The 21,877-nt window shown below is 39.2% G+C and overlaps 1 protein-coding gene across 1 annotated transcript in view; it reads right to left on the bottom strand.

Annotated features, from left to right (window-relative positions):
- Positions 1–6,227: 6,227 nt before the first annotated feature.
- Positions 6,228–21,877, bottom strand: part of SMC5 (structural maintenance of chromosomes 5) — a 95,947-nt gene continuing 80,297 nt past the window's right edge. Inside the window, 8 exon segments of the mRNA XM_030293004.1 lie at positions 6,228–8,574; positions 9,723–9,818; positions 9,898–10,077; positions 10,904–11,023; positions 11,226–11,330; positions 11,771–11,866; positions 12,285–12,329; positions 15,051–15,176. Coding sequence (XP_030148864.1) covers positions 8,434–8,574; positions 9,723–9,818; positions 9,898–10,077; positions 10,904–11,023; positions 11,226–11,330; positions 11,771–11,866; positions 12,285–12,329; positions 15,051–15,176 — 909 coding nt within the window. The 3' untranslated portion in view covers positions 6,228–8,433.

Genomic DNA, 21,877 nt, shown 5'->3' with positions numbered 1-21,877 from the left:
TGTAGGGTTAGATTGTGAATGTATTTTTTGTTGTTTGGGGATGGAATGTTCTGTGCATATCGGTTACATATATGTGGTCCAATGTATCCACTATTTCCTTATTGATTTTCTTCTTGGATGATCCATCTATCCATTACTGTAAATGGGTGTTGAAATCCATTATTATTGTATTACCATCAATTTCTCTCTTTATGTCCACTAATATTTGCTTTATGTATTGAGGTACTCCAAGGTTGGGTGTGTAGATATTTCCAATTGTTCTATCCTCTCGTTGGGTTGATTCCTTTATCATTATGTAACGCCCTTCTTTTTCTCCTGCTATAGTCTTTATTTTGTCCAATAAAAGTGTTGTTACCGTGGCTTCCCCCCCCCATCTCCATTTGCATGGGAAATTTTTTTCCATCCCTTCACTTTCAGTCTGAACGTCTTTTTAGGTCTGAGGTGAATCTCCTGAAGGCAGGATATAGATAGGTCATTGTTGTTGCTTTCCAAACAATTCTGCCACCTTATATCTGTTGATTAGAGCATTTAGTCCATTTACGTTAGCAAATTGAATAAAGCAATTGACAGGCAGGTACTTATTGCCATTTTGTTATTTTTTTTCTGCTGTCATCTTTAAGTCTTCCCTTCTATTAACTGTAGACTTCATCTTTTTCTTCTAGTTCCTTGAGGCATAAAAAGTTTGGTTGTTTATCAGATGTCCTTGTTTCTTCAGGTAGGCATTTATTGCTGTGAGTTTCTCTATTAGTACTGTATTTGCAGCATCCCATATGCTATGTTTCCATTTTCATTTGTCTAAGGGTATTTTTTAAATTTCTCTTTTGATTTCTTCTTTGATCCATTTGTTGTTCAGCATCATATTATTCTTTACATATTTATTGATTTTCTGGTTTTCTTCATATAATTAATGGGTAGTTTCATACCATTGTGGCCAGAAAAGATGCTTGATATATTAATCCTTATTGTCTTGTTTTGTGGCCTAACATATAATCTATCCTGTGCACTTGAGAATATTGTATATTTTGTTGATTTTGGTTGGAATATTCCAGATATATCTGTTAAGTCTATCTGACCTAATGTGTTGTTTAAGGCCAATGTTTCCTTATCGATTTACTATCTGGATGATCTATACATTGATGTAAGTTGGGTATTAAAGTTCCCCACTTTATTGCTATCTATTTATCCATCTAAAAATTGATGTATACATGCTCCTTTGTTGGGTACACAAATATTGACAAATGTTACATCCTTTTATTGAATTGATTACTTTATCATTATGTAATGCCCTTGTTTTTCTCTTACAATAGTCTTTTTTGTTTTAAAGTCTGTTTTGTCAAAGGTAAATATAGCTACCCCAGCTCTCTCTTGGTTTCTGTTTGAATAGAATAGATTTAGTCATCTCTTAACTTCCAGTCTGTGTGTATCCCTACACCTAGAGTATCTTGTAGGCAAAATAGAGATGGGTCCTGTTGTTTAATCCATTCCATCATTCTGTCTACTGAAAGTAGAATTTAGTCCATTTACATTTAAAGTGATTAATGATAGGTATGTGTTTGTTTCCATTTTGCTTTTGCTTTCTGGCTCTGTTGTAGTTCTTCTGTTCCTTTCTTCTTTTGTTCCTTTCTTGTGTTACTTGATAATTTTCTGTAGTAGGATGCTTAGATTCTTTTCTCTGTGTTTTTTGCTTGTGGTTACCATCAGGCTTACACATAACGACTTAAATCTATTCCTCTATTTTATGTTGGTAACACTTAACTTTGAATGTATTCTAAAGTACTCTCTCCCCCACATTTTAGGTTTTTAATGTCACATTTCAGGTCTTTTTATCTTGTGTATTCCTTAACTAATTATTGTTATCATAGTTATTTTTACTACTTTTGTCTTAACCTTCATACTAACTTTAAAAGTGATTAATCTCCCTTACTCTGTATTTAGTTTTCTAGTGAGATTTATTCTTTTATATGTTACTAATTAGAACCTTTTCTTTCAGCTTTTAAAGAGGTCCCTTAGCATTTTTTTGTAAGGCTGGTTTAATGATGATGAATGCCTTTAGCTTTTCTTGTCTGGAAAATTCCTTATCTTACTTTCAGTTGTGAATGATAACTTTGCTGAGTAGTGTATTCTTGGAAGGTTTTTTTTTTTTTTGCTTTTTTTTTTTTTTTTGCTTTTAGTTCTTTGGATATATCATGCCACCCTATTCTGGCCTGCAAAGTTGCTGCTGAAAAAAATCTGATAGTCTTCTGAAAGCTTCCTTGTACGTAACAACTTGTTTCTTCTTCTGGCTTTGAAGATTTTGTCCTTATCTTTAACTTTTGACATCTTAATTATAATGTGTCTTAGTGTGGGTCTCCTTGGGTTCATCTTATTTGGAACTTAGTGGGTTTCCTGGATTTGGATGTTTGTTTCCTTCCCCAGGTTAGGAAAATTTTCAGGCATTATTTTTAAAAAAGAAGCCTTCTGCCCCTCTCTCTGCTTCTTCTGGAATTCCCATAATGTGAACATTAACTCATTTGTTGTTGCCCTATAAGGCTCTTAAGCTATCTTTACTTTTTTTAATTTTTCTTTTTGCTGCTCAGATTGGGTGAGTTCTACTGCTTTGTCTTTGAGTTCACTGATCCTTTCTTCTGCTTCATGTAACCTGTTGTTAAATGCCTCTAGTGTGTGTTTTAGTTCAGTGATTGTATTTTTCAGCTCTACGACTTCCATTTGATACTTTCTCATACTGTACATCTCTGTTATATTTCTCACCGTATTCATCCATTTTTCTCCCCAGTTTAGTGAGCTTCTTTATGACCATTACTTCGAAGTCTTTAATGGGTAAATTACTTACTGCCATTTCATTAAGTTTTTTCCCTGAGTTTTTATCTTGTTCTTCAATTTGTAACCTACTTTTTTGTTGTTTCATTTTGTTTAACTCTCTGTTGGTTTCTATGTGTTAGATGAAGCAGCCATCTCTCCTAGCCTTGAAGAAGTGAATTCATGTACAAGATAAGCCACAGGCTCCTAGATGTGTGTGTTAAATGTGATGCCAGGTTCTCAAGCTGGTGCTTTAACATAAGGAGATGAGGCTCTGTGTATTGTGTAGGCACAAACAGCTGTGTCTGAGCTGGGCCCTGGGGCAGGTGAGTGCAAGCACACAAGCCCTTGCACAGCTGTTTCTCAGATTGCTAGTCTTGTGTGTTTGGGGGATTGCGAGCCCCATTGGTTTACAAAGTTAGATGTCTTGGGGGCTCGTCTCTCAGGTGCACATTTTAAAATTTGGGGTGCCTGATGGGTTTGAGCTGAGCCCTTCACTACTCAGGGAGAAGCTCTGGGCTTGCAGTTCCGTCCTAATTGTAGGTCACTGCACCTGGGGTGGGGGGTTGTGGCAAGTTTGTGTCCCAGCCTCTCCTACTCTTGACTTGTTTTCTCTTTTGTCCAATGTGTAGGTGTTGCTCAGTCAACTTTTAGGTTATTCTGAGGACATTGTTCCTTATGTAGCTGTAGGCTCAGTGTCTGTGGGAAGAAGGGAGTTTGAGATCTTCCTACGTCCCCATCTCGAATCAAATCCCTACCCTAGGCTGTTTCTTGAGAGAGGAATTGTATGCAGGTCTGATTTTTTTTCCCTTAAAATACATACGCAAGTGTTTTGCTTGTAGTACATGTAAATGAAGATTGAATATATAAATAATGGAATATGTGCAAACCCATCAGTGCTGGGAGAGAGGGCATTGATTGGCTCATGATACTGTTACTGAGCCGTAGTCCTTCTCCCCTTTTTAACAGAGTGGCTGGAGTTTAACTAGGAAAAGAGACACATAGCTAAAGATGACCTAGTCCAGTGTCGCACAGGCCATGTGACTCCGTTCAGGAGAAGAACAAAAGTAACATGGGCTGCTTGCATGTGGTTCTCTTAAAAGGGGTGACTGTGTCTTCCTCTTACCCCTTTCTCCCTACTTGATCATTTGGATACAAATGGTGGCAAGAGTTGAAGCAGCTCCACCTTGGACCATGAGAAAGAACCCGGTTTTGAGGATGGCAGAGCAGCAAAATGGGAACTGGTTGAGGAATCCCAGACTGCTTATGCTCTGTTAAGAAAAGAATAAACTTCTATCTTATCTAAGCTCTATCTGGGTTTTTGTTACAGCAGAACTTGCACCTGAACTAAGGTATAAGTATTGATGGGAACGGCAGTGTCTTAGCCCTAACAACGTGCATTACGTAACCGGAACAACTGTTTACGGGGTAGCTCCCAACAATCCAGAAGGCAAAGTATCTTGATAAAAAGGCAGCACGGTATCCTGGAAAAAAAAGTAAGCCTGTTTCTTCAGCCTCACCTCTCCCATTTACCAATAGTAAAAGTTTGCAGAAGTCTTACTATTGCTAAGTTTCTGTTGATCTACAGTTAAAGGGTTGTTGGGTGGAAATACTTGGAGAGTACAAAACAGCTTATAAACAGATTATTACTCCATCTAGTTTACAAAGTAACTTGAGGCTTACCAGGGCTAGCCTAATCACTCCAACGATTCCCCTTCATGATTTAAGACTGTGAAGAGAATGATCTAAGCCACTTGGAAGATTGTTTCCAGCCTAGCAGCTAGTATTTGAAGGTGAAGAATGACAGGTCAGACAACACTGGCACTACGTGAAGACTGTAAATAATATGAAGAGAACTTAAAATTTATTATTCTATCATAACACTGGACAGTTTGTCCCCAAACTTCTACACTGAAATGATGTGTCTCAACCTACTCCCCAGTGGGTATTTGGCAAGAATGAAGGGACCCCCTGGCACTGTGCCTTCCCCCACCCCTCTTCACATGTGGGCCTGGACGCCACCCGAGTGTGGAAGCTTGCTCCCAAGAGAATAAAGGAAATAACGAATTTCTTAATGGGTGGCCAGAAAGGTTAGGCACAATTTATGGCAGTCTGCCCCCGAACAGCCAGCCTGCGTCTCAGTGTCTCAGATGAAGCTGGGGCCCAGAGTCCAAAAGCTGCCCATAGGCCCCTCTCAGCTTCTCCAAATCCTCTAGAATGAATCTAGGCAGAGCAGTCATGCTCTTTCTCTTTGGGGTTAAACAAAGCTGGCTACAAACAAAAACAAAAACCTAAAAAAACAAAATCTTCCAACCAATCGCCAATTAACTAATTTCAGAGCAATGAGGGCATAGTCCTATCTCAACAACAACCCCCCCAAAATCCAAATTTTCCCCCGGGAATAAAAAATAAGCCCGAATGGTCAATAGAGTCAAATCTCCCCAATGTGCAAAGCGTATTATTAATTAGAAGCTTTCCAAAATAGATGGTGTGAGTATACAGTAATGAGACAGAGTGGAGTATCTTGAGGGTAGTGCATCGACCGGATTCAAATTTCCTGAAGGTGTAAGAAAATAATTTTACCTCTACATCAAAAGTCTCCCTCAAAGCGTACAGGTGCCTGTGTCCTTTGAAAAACTGACACAATCAATAAAATAGAACTCTACGTTAACTTCACTTGAAAGGGAATTCTCAGACCTCGATGTATAAAATACACCGTATATTATGCTTTTTAAGATTTAAATTACAAAACTGCAATGAAGCTGGAGAAAAAAATGAGACATTGATGAAGTGCCACTAGGATGCCAGGTGCCGTTGATGCCCCTCAGCTCATCTGCTCCCTTCCACAACTCTGTGCATGAAGTACTCTCATTTCACAACAAGGGAACTGAGTCGAGACAGGAGCTTAATGTATGAAGACAAAATGATTCTTGTGAACGTTTTTAGCAAACCTAGGGCTTCAGGCTAAAAACTGTTGCCACTCGTGTTGTAAGGTGGCTTCCTCAGATGGTTGAAACCTTTTTTCATGATGTTCATTGCTTCCATTAGACTGTAATCTCCTTGCAGGCAGGCAAAGAACTAAATATTTGATGGCTTTTGAACATGGACAGGCAAAAGCACACAGACAGACTGGTTTTTCACTAAATGCGAAAAACAAAATGACTCTTAATAAGGTTGAAAGTGTGAAAACAGTTTTCAATTAAAATAACCTACGCTAGCTGTGCCTGGGTGGCCTGGGTCAGTTGAGCGTCCAACTCTTGATTTTGGCGCAGGTCGTGATCTCACAATTTGTAAGATCCAGCCTTCTGTCAGGCTCCATGCCTAGCACAGGGCCTGCTTGGGATTCTTGCTCTCCCTCTCCCGTTTCCCCACTCATTTGCCCGCGTATTTACTTTCTCTCTCTCTCAAATAAAAAACACCATACTCCAAAAGAATATGAAAATATGCATTTATTACCAACAAAGCGTTTCCCACAGAGGTCTTTTTCCCCAGTGATACACACACACGCACGCACGCAGACACACACTATGGCAGGACAGAATTACATTTTTCACAGACTAAAGATTCATACTCCAAAGAAAACAAGCACGTGTCCAAAAGACAATCAGAAAGCAAAAAATCTTTACTTTGAACACTAAAAATCTTTGAATAGAGACTCTCTCCTTAGGCAAATTAATGAGGATTTTCTCATTAAAAATACTTGTCACCTTCAGGTTTTGAATATTTTATTCGTCAAATCAGACTTTCACTTGGTGTTTGTACAATTTGTATGTAATTAGAAATCAACCTTTGCAGAAAATATATGAAGTTTTAAGTGGCTGAGAATATAATGTGTTAGACTTATTCTCTTATTAATATGTTAAAATGATACATAATTTTTCATTTACAGTTCAAAATCCAATGTAAAACTAAATATTTGTCCAGTAGAGAAATATAAAATGCTTACAAAGAAAGTATGGAATAATTACTGGCATATGTAAATTGCAATAAACTTGACCATTTGATTTGCAAACACAACTCATCTTCAAGCTCTGCCTGCCCACGGGTCACCTGCCTGCAGAAGGAAGATGGTTGGCACTCAGACACAAAACACAGGACAATAAGCGTGTATCAGTAAAGATATTTTGGTGGAAAGCAAAGTATTAAACAACAGAAACATTTGGGAGCACTGTCCCTTTAATAGGTTACCAAGTTTTTCAATGTTTACGTGAGTTGTTACACCAGTAAAAATGTTTTTTAAAATATTTTCATAATACATGCATTAGACTGAGAAGGCTCTTTTAAAATTTTTTCAAGAAAAAAATACCTTTTTAAAGAGAAAATGTCCAAGTGAAAGGATATAGACTTGCAGTTCATTATTTTTGGACCTAATAAGAATATAAATTTCCATGGCTATTTATGAATATACAAAGCCCAAACTGAATGCGATTCTGCAATTTATTCAAGCTACCAAGTCAAAAAAATAATTCTGTCATGACTGGAATGGATCCAATCCGTTGTTCAGAGAGACGTGTTCTTGGATTCGTCCATTATCTCACAAAATTTATCTTTTAAAAGAACAGAACTGTTTTGGCACTGTTAATTAGTGTAACTCAGAGATAAACAAATGATTCTCTAATTCTTCCCTGCTCAAAGAAAACAGTTCAAACTAGATTTTCTAGGACAGTGGGGTAGGATCAACATGGTAAGGAAGGACCTCAAAGCTTAAGTTCTAGAAACAGTACGTTTTGAAACAAATCAATGCTTTCCCTCACTCTTGACATAACACTGAGAAATTTCAAATATAAACTGTAGAAACCAGTATATGAAATCTTAAGAAAAAACCCTTCTAAAAATAATTATAAAAATGCTTTTAGAAATTGAAGATGTAAAATACAATTGACTTTAAATTAAAAAAAAAACAAACCAAACCCACCCCACACACACTTTACAGGGTTATTCTTTAAAAACTTGATTTTCTTCTGTCAATCTTTTGCTGCATGTTGCATCATCTAGTGGCCACCTTGTGGCATTTCAAACAAGTCCTACCGTTTTTGAAGCCCAGCATGTTTTTCCCTTGAGATACCAATACAATTAGAGTGTCAAGTTTCATAAAGTTTTTTTAAAGGCCTATAAAATCACATTTCCTAGTGGAGATAAGGTAATCCTTTTTAATAGGAAGAAATGAATAGACTTGTCATAAATTATTATACATTAGTCTAGACATTTCCGTATCAATTTTTAAAAAATTAAATAGAACACTGGGAGGAAACTATAACTTGAGCTGCAGAGTCCTCTTTAGACTCTGACAGTAATTAAAGTTACTCTGGAATTCTAGCTGGAGGTTAGCAGGCCCACCACACTTCCCCTGCACCTGTGATGTAACACAGTCAACACCTTTTATCATGGGAACCCCGTGACATACAGCCAGAGGGCCAAGGACTCAAGTTCAACAAAAGCTGAAGACTAATTTCTACTACCGGATAATGTTCCACAGACAGAAGTTACTACGGTCTCCAATCATCAACCCGTTTGTGTTTAACAGGTTTCCAAAAATGACTGATCTCTTAGTCTTTAGTGAATCTCCTTTTATTCAAGCGAGCCACACTTAGAAACAGGATTTAACCAGAGAAACGTCACAGCTGTCGCCCTCTACTTTCACTGTGGTTGAGTGAACGTGATGCGCCGCCGCCGCCTCTGGAAAGCCTTTAGGTTCCACCTGTTAGGTTCCAACATATGAGGACCGTTGTAGACAAACAACACAGTCATCTTTTCAGAATAAGGAAGATTCTGCAGGAGCTGTGTTAAAACAAAGGGGCACATAATGCCGTATATTAAGCACGATTTACCGGCCTCACGTGGTGGGTCAAGTCAAATGTTACTTTATTTCTAACATAAATGAAATACTTCTGAAGTTCTCAGTTCAACATAAACCCTGCCAGACTGTGATCCTTCCTTGAGTGAGCGCGCCTGAAGCCCGGCCTAATGATCAACATGCCTTGTCAGTATTTCCCAGGCCAAATAAGATCCTACAGCTTCCTAGGTTGACCCTGGAAGTAAGTCCTTCAGAACATCCCTGGGATCCATTCTTTCACTCATTTATCCACAAACACTTCACAAGCAACTTGTACGGTCGTGAAAGATTGGTAGCCTGAAAAGTGTGTGACAGAGGGGTGGGTTTTTAAGGGCAGGGTGTTTGGTAGACAACGGAGCATTAACAGGTCTGGCTATTCCAGAGAGTATATGCCAGACCCAGAAGACAGATTATACTCTTCAATAAAAATGTGCATTTAAGATGGACTTGTCAATAAAATTTTTCATGCATACTTAGTTTTAAAAAGAAAACCCAGTAACGTTAATAAACACAGCTTTGAGTTTACTGGTCTTACAATTCACCTACAGCACAAGATGTAACAAAAGACAATTTCCTGTTGTAATGGTTCTAGCTTACGGAAAATTCTCTGTAAGGATGATTCTGCTTTTATCAAAGTTAATGTGAGAAAAGAAGACGTTGGCTTAACTTGCGATTTCCTCTGGGTCAGGGCAGTGGTGCTGGTGAACGGTGAAGGGCAGTGCATCCCTGGACGGGCCCTTCTGGGGACATGAGCATCTCAGGTCTGAGTGTGGAATCCCCTGCCGCTTGTAAAAAGTGCTAACAGAGAACTTATCTAGAGAAGGAGTAAGTGCCAAAACCAGGGAGGAAATCTTGGTTCTAGAACATAATTCTATGCCTCCTACGTTTCTTCTTGCAATAATAAGGTCTCTGATTAAGTATGTCACTGGAACTTGTCCCCTTTAGTAATATAAATACTACTGTAATCCTTGGAGTTCCTTTTGTGGGAGTATTTCTGCTCACCTTTATGTATTGGGCCATAAAATCTGCTACATGATGAAGCCACAGGGGACTTCGGAGTTACATGAGCTCTTTAAGATTACTGATTACCCACCTTTGGTGTAATAAAGAAGTACTGAGATGTATTTTCTTTACAAGCAGTATTTACAACCATTTCAAACACTCTGCGTTCATTGATCGGGTCCATTCCCTAAACAACAATGATACTGATTACATTTACATCCACCACAAGATGCAATAAAACCCAGGTAAAGGAGTAAGCTCCACACCTGATTGATCTCATCAACTACTCTGAACGGACATCGATTGAGTTCCTGAAGGGCCATCAAGTACAACATCGTGGACACGCTTCTTTCACCCCCGCTCTGGTGGTGTGGAGTTAACTCATGCAGCTGCGTGCTGCTGCGGAACTTGACTCGAATCCGGATGCCGTACTTATCATAGTCCTCCTGTGAAATGTTCACATACTTGTTGAAGGTTCCGGGTTTCTCGGGCACTTACATACTACTATTCGAAAAGAGACTGAATAAATCCATTAGAAGAGGAAAAGCCGTAAAATTTAGTGACTGTAGTTTTATTTCAACAGATCTGTGAAGGTGCCTAAAGGCCTGTAGACGGCAACTAGTTCTTTGATACTTTGTTGTTGCAGTTTATTTGTAAATAAAAAAAAAAAAGAAAGAAAGAAAACTGAGGTATAGTACCTGCTTTACAAAATAACTGTGAGGATTAAACAATCATCCTGTTTCATCTATAATTCCCCCAACTCCTTTTTTCAATTATTTTAAAGCAAATCCCAGTTGATCACTTGATGTATTTCTGAAAGGAAATTATTTTACCTATACTTGCAATGCCTTAACTTACAGCTCAAGAAACTAGTAACAAATTTGCAAATATTTTCATTCCTGTGTACTCTCTCTTGCTAAAAACGGAAACCACTAATAGACTGTACTTCAGTCAAGTTGGCCAATCTGCTTAGGAATGTTGTAATGTGGACAGTGGTGGATTTATAAATCAATTCACGCAGAGCCAAATAACCATTACCTCCCCGGATACAAAAAGTCAGTAAGATGCTAGCGACTGATCTCAAATGTCACACACACACACACACAAACAAAAGTGACTGCGATGGACTCCCGCAGTGGTATTTTCCTTCCTTTGAACGATTTTTTAGTAAGCAAAACTGTCACAGGCCTCATTCTACAATTAACAATTCACAAGTACTCTCAGCACATAATTAAAACTACTCGCCAGGAAACACGTGAAATGCAGTTTTACCTCATTTTCTGTATGCAGATCAACTTCACCAGCACACTGCATGGAACTAAAAAAATTGCTGAATTTTTCATTAATTTTTTCTACGAGCTCTTTTAAAGGATTAAGCCACCTTTCTTTTACCTGCAAATAAATTCAATATAAAAACACAAAAGAAGTATGACTATATTGATAGAAAACTGTCCCTAAGAAATGTAGTATCAATCTAGCCACAAGGACATGTGTAACTATTCGTTCCATGTAATTTCACTTTGCGCCGTTCTATGTTCCCGTGGGATAAATGGTGAGCACGCAACAGAAGAAAAGATAAAGGTTAAATAACTACCTGTGAAATGTTTTCCCTGTATTTATCCAGTTCAACTTTCTTTATCTTTAGTTCCTCAGTTAATTGCTCTATTTCTTCTTCTCTTTTTGTGTATTCCTCAACGACCTGCCAGGGAAAAAGAATACTGAAGACAAATCTACCAAAGGATAAAATTACAGGGAATTGTGCATCAATTAAAACGTGAAGTGAAAATGCCCATTGTGTCACACTGTTTGTATGCAACTCATTTATGTTCTTGTACTGAAAGTGTTTTTCATCCTCAAAAAAAAACAGACGCTGCAGTATTCCAGGTTAGCCCCACTATTCTTTTTATAAAGGAAAGGCACAGAACAGTGTGTTCCTTAGGAAGAGTCTATTTAAAATTCTAATAGATTCAGAATCTGGCATTTAAAGCACATTGTTCCTGCTGTCTAGCTTATTATTACCAAGAGCTCTAGTACAGAGTGGGAGGCCGGCACTGGAGCGAAGTGTGTGCACGCGCGTGCGTGTGGGGTGTGTGGGGAGAGTGGCGGTGCCTGAGGGAGGCCAAAGGGGAAGAAGCATACTGTGGGATTCAGTCCTGTGAAGCAAGAAGCTCTTGATCTTTCTTCAGTTAATAAAGCATCAATTTCATCCAACGTGTTTGGAAGATCCTGGAAAGCCTAAAGAAGAAAAGAACGGTCTATTATTAGCAGACAGTACAGCAAAGGCAGTTCAATTTGAATAAATATTCTGCTGAGTATCTACTATGTGTTCAACAGCATGCTAGCATATAAGAAATCAAAAGAACTAAACAGGGTTTTGGGCCTTCAAATAGCTTACACTTTAAAAAATGCGAAACATATTGACTGAATAACACTGGGTAACACCTTAAGGCAGAGTATCAATGTTGAGTATTACAGTAAGCAGTACATATCATACAGACTAAGGGAAGTATCAGTTCATGCTAGAAGAGCTACAAGAGAGTTAAGAGAAGGTAAGAGGCCTCAACTTCATCTCTGGGCCTTAGAGCAAGTAGCTAGGGAAAGGCAAGGCAGAGGGGAGACAGGAAGCTTGGAAAAAAGAATGAGTGCTGCATACCATGGGGGGTGAGGAGTTGTGTCCATTTGGAATGGTGGGTACTTGCTGAATTGGTAGAATGGGTCCAGAATATGTGGGGCATTGAAAGAGAGCAAGAAGTTAGAACTTTATACTGTACTTATGAAGAACGACAAAAGCATCTTAAGAATCCGGTTACTTTGACGGCAGAATCTCACCGTAGTACAGCTGACCCTCGACCAACACAAGGTTGGGGAGGCCGACCCCCACTGTGAGTCAAAAATATACGTATAACTTTTGACTCTCCTAAATGTAACTACCCACAGCCTACTGCTGACTGGAATCCTTACTGATAACATCAACAGTGGATCAACACATATTGTGGATAATACATGTTTTATATACTGTACTCTTACAATAAAGGAGGCTGGAGAAAAGGAAATGTTAAGAAAAACATGAGGAAAATATAGCACTGTTATTTATGGAAAAAAAATTTACACATAAGTGGACCCTCACAGTTCAAACCCCTGTTGTTCGAGGGTCACCTGTACGACCTTTGGAGTCCAGGCGGTAGAGACAAGTCAGGGCAGACCCCTTCCTATCTGGGAGGAAAACGGTACACTGTGTTGCTAGCACAACCTGCAATGATCGCGTGGTATGAAGTACAAAATGAATCTTAAAACTCTGAAAAAGACCTTGAAATAATACATTAATATCTTATGTCTTTTAACTGTTTCGAAAGCAGTTCAACATCTACAGCCCTTCAGATAGGAAGTATCCGCTGTCGACGTGACTTGTCCGCTGGGCTTTCACCCTGTGCTTGACTTAAATGTGCTGGGTGTCTTCACCTGACTCCCTAACGGGCATCCTAAATCTTAGATGGTCACGCAGAAATCTTCACTTCACACACCCTCCCTACCAATGTGAACAAACCTATTTCTCCTTCAATCTCCGTCATCTCAGTCAATGGCAGAATGTAGGGGTTGGTCTTCTCTCTCACCCTCCACCTCCAATCCATCAGCAAGTCCTGCTACTGTCAGTAACAGATCCGCAGATTGGCACGCTTCCCTCTTCTCCAGCCTCCCACCCCGATCCCTGCTGCTATTATTTCTGGCCTGGTCCAAAGCAATAATCTTCTGAATGGTCTCACTGCACTAGTTCTGTGTCCCTACTTGATTCTTCACCTGGCTGGCAGTTAGAGTGCTTTCCTACATGCCCGTCAGCCACATCCCTCTTCATAATCTTCCAGTGGGTGCCATCTCAAAATATAACCCAAACTCCTTCTGTGGGCGGTAAGACCCTACATGATGTGACTTGTGCCTTCGTTTATGCCTGGATTACCAAGTTTCAACCGACTGAGATTCCTTCCATACTGACACATGACGCATACACTTCTGCCTAGGGGCCTCATGAGGAGCAATTTCCTCTGCCTGGAACACTTTTCTCCCCAAACACTCACTTGACTAATTTCTTCTCTGCATTCAGGAATCATCTAAAATAGTTATCTTCTCAAAGGAACCTTCTCTGACACTCTATCCTCTTACCTTGTTTTATTTTTCTTCTCAGCACCTCTCGATAGCCGACATTATCTATTTGCTTTTTTAATTCGTTTGTCTGCCCCACCCTCCACACTCGGATGTAAATTTCAGTAGAGAAGTATCTGTCTTGTTCAAGGCCTGATAGATCAGTAACATTTTTAATATACGAATTATCTTCTAATTTTGTTTCTTTCGAAAACAGTACAACTTATCAAGGGTAGAACTGTACTGCTACTCTGAAAGAAACTACAGACATTGGACTAATATTTAGTTCTTCTGTAACTAAACGTACTTAGGAAAAGTTCTAGTATATTTTTATAGAAACAACAACCACACAATTTGTCTCATAGCTACTAAATCCCCATTATGTACCCTAATAGATCCGTTCTCTGTGGTGTCTGGGTCTGATACAGTAGAGTAAAATCTTTGAGGATTTGAAAATTCCAATCTAAATGAGTTTTTTTCCAGTTCTATTTATATCTTTAGTAGACATTCATTAGTTATTAAAATAGAGATTAGACATTAATTATTGAAATAGGGAAATACATATTTCACTACCTACTGAAATTAAGATAAAGTATTTTATCTAAATATTTTAAAAGTAGTTTTCTATTTTATTTAGACATTACTCTGCAAGAAGTAGGTATGTTGGACAAGGTGTGATCCCTACTTGCCAGATAAAGCTTAGGGTCACGGGGCCCCAAGTCATGGTAGAACGTGAACTACGGGCAGCGTCTCATTTATTAACTGAACTGAACAGTATGTTAGCACATAAAATACAAGGAGGAAAGGCTCTTTTCTCCTTTTCTTACCAACAGATGTTAGCCCTAAAGATCAAACCATAAATAAGCACCCTCATTTCCAGAAAAATATGTTCACTTTGCCTTTTTCTAAACATCCTCTATTTACTGTTTCTTATAAACTAATTACCAATGCTATGTGTCCATAAAAAATTGCACCCCACCTCCTGCCCCCACCTCTTACAGGTAGGTTGGGGGAAAAAAGCCTTTTGTCGCAAGAATGAATGTTCTGGTAGTGGTAATTGGGCAAGGGGACAGCAACAACCGACAACTGGTGCCCAAGTGTGAAGACAGTAAAGAAAATCCATTAAGCTTGATGACATACACATTCAGCTTAAAAAGGGGAAGATCCCATTATTTCTTTCAGCACATTATGTTTCTTATGGCACATTACAATGACTACACACTTTGAGCTTAAAAATAACGTGCTGAGTATACAACTTGTAGCCGTATATACTTTTTATACTTACTGTCTGGTATTCTTGAGGAACCGTCTGCTCTGCGCCCAGGTTACATACTTGCCTAGCTCTCTTCATCAGCTCCTTGCATTTCTGCAGTAATCTCTGTCTGCTTTCATCCAGCTCAATGAAATGTTGCTAAATGTAAGGAAGCATTTTTGACAATTTGTAGGTTACCGTTAGAGGATGACTTTATGAAATGACCACATTATACATGTATCTTGGAGGCACTGTGGATTCAGTTCCAGACCACCTCAATCAAGTGACTATCACAATAAAGCAAGGCAAATGAATTTTTTGGTTTCCTATATAACCAAACATATATATATATATATATATATATATATAATATATACACATATAAACATGTCATATATATAAAAGTTATTTACTATACTATAGTCTAGTAAGTGTTCAACAGCATTATCTAAAAAAACAATGTACATACCTTATTTAAAAAATAATTTTATTGCCAAAAAAATGGTAACCACCACGTGAGCTAGTAGCAAAGCCTCTTGCTTACCACAGGTCACCATAACAAATATAATAATGAAGTATTATGCAATATCTGAAGAATTGTAGCACGTAAAGAAATAAAATGAGGTATGCCTGATATGAAATAAATTAGGGAATTTCAACTGATAAATCATCTAAAAACCATACCTCAAAAATCCTGACAGCTTTTGTTAGAGAGTAAATTTGAACTTAAACTTTAAAATTTATCAGCACATAATGTGACATTTCTCTAGTCCTTAAGACCTCTGAAATTTAAATTCGCTTTCTCCTGAAACAGTTTAACTTAGCTATATATAATCATGCTCGAATAAAATTTGAAATACACAGTCAGTAGGTTTCCTATCTGAAAACTCAGTACTCAAATGTAAAGAGAACCTTTCAATAGTGTTTGGTAGTTTTCCAAGTGCCTTTCATGTACTTATCATTTATTCATGGACCCATTCATTCCTTCACCAGATAATTACGGGGAATCCATTATATAAATGTCAGTATTTTATTATGCACTGAACAGAGAGAGGTGAATAAGGAGAAAGCTACACAAAATTATTATCATAAAAGAAACAGCTACTATTTATTGAAAGCTTATGTGCTGTGCGCTTCACATAGGATTCCCTCCTCACAATACTGTACAATGATATTATTTCCCATTTTGCATATTAAAAAGAGAATTAAAGCATCTTGGCCAACCGCACACATTTAGTTGCAGGCTGTCAGGATTCACATCCTTGCCTGCTTCTAGAACTCCTGCTCCTTTCATTATGGCACCATGCCTCTCAGGGGAAAGCAAAGCCAGCATGGGGGGGGGGGGGGAAGGGGGGGGAGAATGCAGGAAGGGCAGAGTGGTCACAGAAGTTATGACAGGTGAATGGTCTTCAAGGACAAGTAAGAAATGACTAAGGAGGAAGCAGCAGAAAGCATTCCTAGGACAGCTGATTACAAATGTGATGGAAGGAAAGCCTCCTTAGAGGCTTACTTAGGGAATGACAAAACTACCATAGCTGGAGAGGAGGTAAGGTTGTAAATATCAGAGTGGTAAGGTAGGTAAGAGCCAAATGTTAAGTTTCTGGGTAACGAGGCGGGCGGAGTGGAATGCCTTCTGTGGGCCAAGTTGGTTATAACCACTATCCTGTGTGTTAATTGATCCAATCATCATTACAGTCTTAGAGAAATGCATTGTCTTTTTTACATGTGGCTCAGAGATACTAAGAAACTTGCTCAAGGTTATAGCAAGCAAACAGGTTCCTAAGAAAACCGGTCTAGTTTGCTCTTTCCATTAAACCTCAAACTTTGGTCTGCCCACACAAAAAAACTAGAGGGGTGAGGGAGGGGGATGGTGAAGACTGTTAAAACAGTATTGATGCCCAGCCACGAGGCAGATCTCCTGATTAAGATCTCTAGGGCAGAGGCCTGGACATTTGTATTATTAACAAGGTACTCAGGTGATTTTTGTGCATATAAGTTGGATAGCAGATAAATTCAGGAGTACATACTGAACAGAACTCAAAATACAAAGCCAGCCTGACACGAATCAATGGTACTATGGTCTCTATATCTGAGAGAAAAGAAAGAGAATGTTAAAGACTCCCCATCACCCTTGCTTTGCTCTCAGGGCAGATCACACTGAAGCAGTATAAACAAGGGCCAGATGGAAACCAAACACTCCTCGAGTCTTCCACTCCTTTGTATTCCTCTGGGCCTTGACAAAGGATCGCAACAGTACAGCAAAGAAATACAGGAGTCGAACATCGAGGCCTCTGGGCTTCAGAAGACAAAACCTCACTCAACAGTTGCCTAATTAAATCTTTCCCAAAGAATAATGTTCTTTCTGGACATACATGCTTTTGACATACCTCTACATATAGCACCTGTTTTCCCCCCACTCCAAACCAGAATTCATGGTGAGCTTTTTTTGTGGGGAGTAAGGGGCAGCAAGAAAGAGAGCATACAATTATGTAAGATAATGTTATCAAGTCAGACTAGTGAAAAAGGCTTTATTAATAATTTTGCTTAGAGTCTACCCTTTAACAGTTAATAGGCAACAAACTTCATCTGTGTAAGACCTAGGGAGAGAAAAAGGCAAATTTACCAACTATGGCTCACCAACATCTCAGAAAGAACTACTCTGTGGGTATATATTCTGAAAGAATAAGCATTAGCTTTTCTCTGAAATTCTTTTTGAGAAAGTTCAATGGTCATGAACCACGTCCAAGGACATATTACAAGGAAAAACTTCTCTAAGAGGGCCCTCTAGTGGAACAAATCAGAATTGTTCACAGCATTTCTTGTAAACTATAAATAGGATGTTGCACACAAAATCAACACAGTTAAGTATTCTACTTGACAATTTATTAAAAGAAGAGTCAAAACGAACAATTTCCTGTATGAAAAAAAACTGGAGTTCTAGGTCTTATGGATTGCTACTAGAATATTAGTAAATAAAAACATTTCTACCTCAATTTTCCTCTACTGTAAATATAAGCATCACATTTCATAGCAATTTAACAGATTCAAATTTAAACATTAACTAAGTTTTAGTGCATATCACATAGAATACATATCTTAGAAATATGGAAAGAAAAGATAGTGATCTTGACTACTTAATATACAAGAATACAAGTTCTATTTCAATCAAATAGTAAAAACAAATGAAGTAATGGCAATAATACTATTGACTTGTTAAATGATCCCCCCTCGCCCCAAAAGAGATCTCCCTTAAATAAAAAAAAAAGTCTGAAATCGTTCTGCAGGAGAGGTAAGCAGGTAGCCACAGAGGGCAATACTAGATGAAAGAACAGAATTTCTAAATTTAGTAGGAGGCTAAATACATTTAACAATTTCTAATTCTTATCACTAATTCTGATGTAAATCTATATTTTTTAAGGAAACTGTCTTTGTGCTAGACAGTGTATTTAAGCATCTTGATCTATATTCAAGTGAATGAGGACACCTGGGTGGCTCAGTCGGTTGAGCGTCCAACTTCGGCTCAGGTCATGATCTCACAGTTTGTGAGTTCAAGCCCCGTGTCAGGCTCTGTGCTGACAGCTCAGAGCCTGGAGCCTGCTTCAGATTCTGTGTCTCCCTCTCTCTCTGCCCCTCCCCTATTCACACTTCGTCTCTCTCTCTCTCTCTCTCTCTTAAAAATAAATAAACATTAAAAAAAATTTTTAAAAAGTGAACGAGCACAATATTCCCACAAGTCAGACAGGTATTTTAATACCTATGGCTGTAAACAAACAAGAGACATGGAGTAGAGTTAGAAAACCAGTGCGTGGTTTAAAAGCAACTAAAAACCCAACCAAGTAATAGGTATATCCATTGTGTCCACCTCCACATTTAGACGTACAGCTTACAAACTTGTCCTGACGATACTCCAGACGTCATTACCAAACAGGCTCACCACCATTCACCCCCCCTTGGGATGTCTGACAGGTCCAGAACCATGCTGCCCTATTTGCCTTCCAACAGTTTGAGGACTTCTCAAACTACATGATGGTTAAGTCACCCTCATGGACACAATCTCTACTGAAACTCTGTGTCAATATTCTTTTGTGAACATGTTTTCATGAGGAGGCTAAAATGGGAAGTGGTACTAACGGGTCCTTGGTGTAACCTGCCATGTGTTCAAGGGGACAAGCAGAAAAAACACCCCACTAGTTCTCCTTGTTTCAAATGAAGGAGGAAAGCAAGACAGAATAGTAAGAGCATCTGTGGGTCAATGACAGCCAGCAGAAGAAAGAGAACAAGGGAAAGAGAAGGTGCACTGCCACACATCGTACCACATATTCTCTCACTCATTTGGATGATTCAAGATGTGGGCTCAGGGAGCACGGTCAGTCAGCAACAAACAACTACTGAGGACCCAGCGTAAAAAATCAAACAACCTTACGAAGGAGATGGAGAAAGCAATTTTCAGATCAACTCGTTACAAAGAGAAACAGAATGGTGCAAGATACTGCTGAGGAAATGCAAACTCAAGTTGGCTAGCATTGAGTAAGATCGGTGTGGAAAAACCTGTGTGCGTGCAGGCATGTCTGCGAGGGGTTAGGACGCTGACGACTGAGTGGCTAGTTCCAGGTAACAAAATCTAAAGGGATAAGCAACAAACCAGAGATTATCTGTCTGGACGGTATAATGGGGCCATCTTTGTAAAAAATTACTGACTCAAGGACTGAAAACAAAACCTCCTCCCAAGAGACTTTCCTATTCCCTAGAGTAGTCCACTCTGCTCAAAGTATTAACACTGCTGCTGCTACGAACACAGAAAACCCTGACACAGAACGAAGGCTGGAAGAGCAGCTCTATGTCAAGAGTAGGGTGAAGTCTGGGAGAACGCTTCCCCCAAGCCATGGTGATTTCCTGATGCTTCTGTAAACAGGACACAAACCCATAGGTTTCTTCAGCTCATTAATGCTTAATTCGAAATTAAAACTTGAGGCACAAGGATCCAAGACTGTATTGTGTGACTGGACTCTGTCCACACAGCACTGGCATGATGATGGGTCAACTTCTTCATGATACCATCTATGATACCACTTCCCATCCTGAACAACCAGGTTCACAGGCTCACTCAGCGTAGCACGGGCTCTATAATTATTTATCGACAGAACACATGAGGGCAGATGACTTCCCTCACACTCCATGAAATAAATACAGATGAGGCGAGTTCCATATCCAGTCCCCCACAGCACCCATGGCCTCCCGTCCCCCACCCCATTTGGGTACTATCTTTGTTTTTGTCTTTTTTCTCCTGGATCCCTTCCACATGTTCAGAATGACTATGGCTACTCCTGCTTTCTTCCTCCCCCTGTTTTGCTTGGGAGGGGAAGAAGGGAGGGAAGGACTTTCCCATCTTTTAAGCCTCTGGCTTTGGCTCTAAGTGAACTAATCAATCCTACCATATCAAACCTGACCTTTAGCTCCTTCTGGCTAGGTGTGTTTATGCTTGCTTACTACTCTCAGATGCTTATCTGCTAGCAAAATCTTGTTTCTTCTGATTTCTTTGAGCCATAAGCTTTTTCAGGAAGTGGAGTCTGAAGAAGCTGCCTTCCAAATAATGAAGCTGCAAGTCTGCTCTGATTTAATGTTTCCACTTCTCTGTGCGGTCCTATATTTCTTAAAACCTATCATCTCAGGCTGTTGCTGCTGAACGACACTACAACACTTCACTACTGCACAACACGAGTGTTCTCCAAGAGACAGGCGTAAAGTGAATCATCTACAGGCCCCGCCACAGCGTAGCAGACCCTGGGAAGGTAGGAAGGAGCGTGGATGACAAAGGGCACAAGGGGACTTCAAATACATGACAAGCTTTCAAAAGCCGCAACAAATATGGCAGTGTTACATCTGTCAGCGATAAGGGACATATGGAAGTTATGTTACTCCTCCTACCCTGGTGTAGCTTTACAATTTCAGACTTAAAAATATTCGAAAAATACTTTATTTAAATGTGTTTTCAGAGTTGAAGTGTAATTGGTGAACAAACTACACGTCAAGTGTACAACCTGATGAGTTCTGATGAACATACACAACAGTGAACCTGTTACCCCCAAGATGACAAATACATCTATCACAGTCAACACCTTGTCCTGCTTTGTAAGCCATCCCCTCTGACCCTGCCCAGGCAACTGCTGACTGATTTGTTACTGCGCATTCTACGTTCCATAGAATTCGTACAAATGGAGTCAGTTTTTTTGGTCTGGCTTCTTACACTCAGCATTAACTGAGAACCATCATGCTGGGTCTCAGTAATTCATCCCTTTTAATGGCTGAGTAATATCCCCTTATGTGGATAGACCATAATTTGCAACCACTTACTGCTGCTGGACATTTGTTTTCAGCTTTTAGCTGTTACCATACTGCCACACATTCCTGTACCCATCTTTCATGGATGCAAGCTTTCATTTCTTTTGGGTAAATACTAGGAAAGGAATGGCTGCATCATATGGCATACAGACGTTTAGCACTTATGAGTCTCTCCAATGATTTTCCAAAGTCGTTACACTCTTTAAGTCTCTACCAGTATGTATGTGAGTTCCAGGTGCTTTACTTCCTCACCAGCACTTTGGTATGGTCCGTCTTAAAGTCTGTCATTCTAGTGCATCTGTGGTAGTAGCTCATTATAAGTTTAATTCACACTCTCTAGTGACTGACAAAGCTGAGCATCTTTCCCTGTGCTTATTTGCTGTCTATTTTCTTTAGTGGAGATCATGCTAAAACCTTTTGCCCATTTTCTGAGTAGGTTGTTAGTCTTCTTAGTATTGATAGTTGTATAAAAGTTCAGGGGTCAGCAATCTTTTTCTACACAGGGCCAGCAGGTAAGTATT

The sequence above is a fragment of the Lynx canadensis genome, chromosome D4 (genome assembly GCF_007474595.2).
Source record: "Lynx canadensis isolate LIC74 chromosome D4, mLynCan4.pri.v2, whole genome shotgun sequence".
In the NCBI taxonomy this organism is placed as follows: domain Eukaryota; kingdom Metazoa; phylum Chordata; class Mammalia; order Carnivora; family Felidae; genus Lynx; species Lynx canadensis.
Note: the sequence above shows the minus strand (reverse complement) of the source record. Positions and strands in the feature narration are given on the sequence as shown.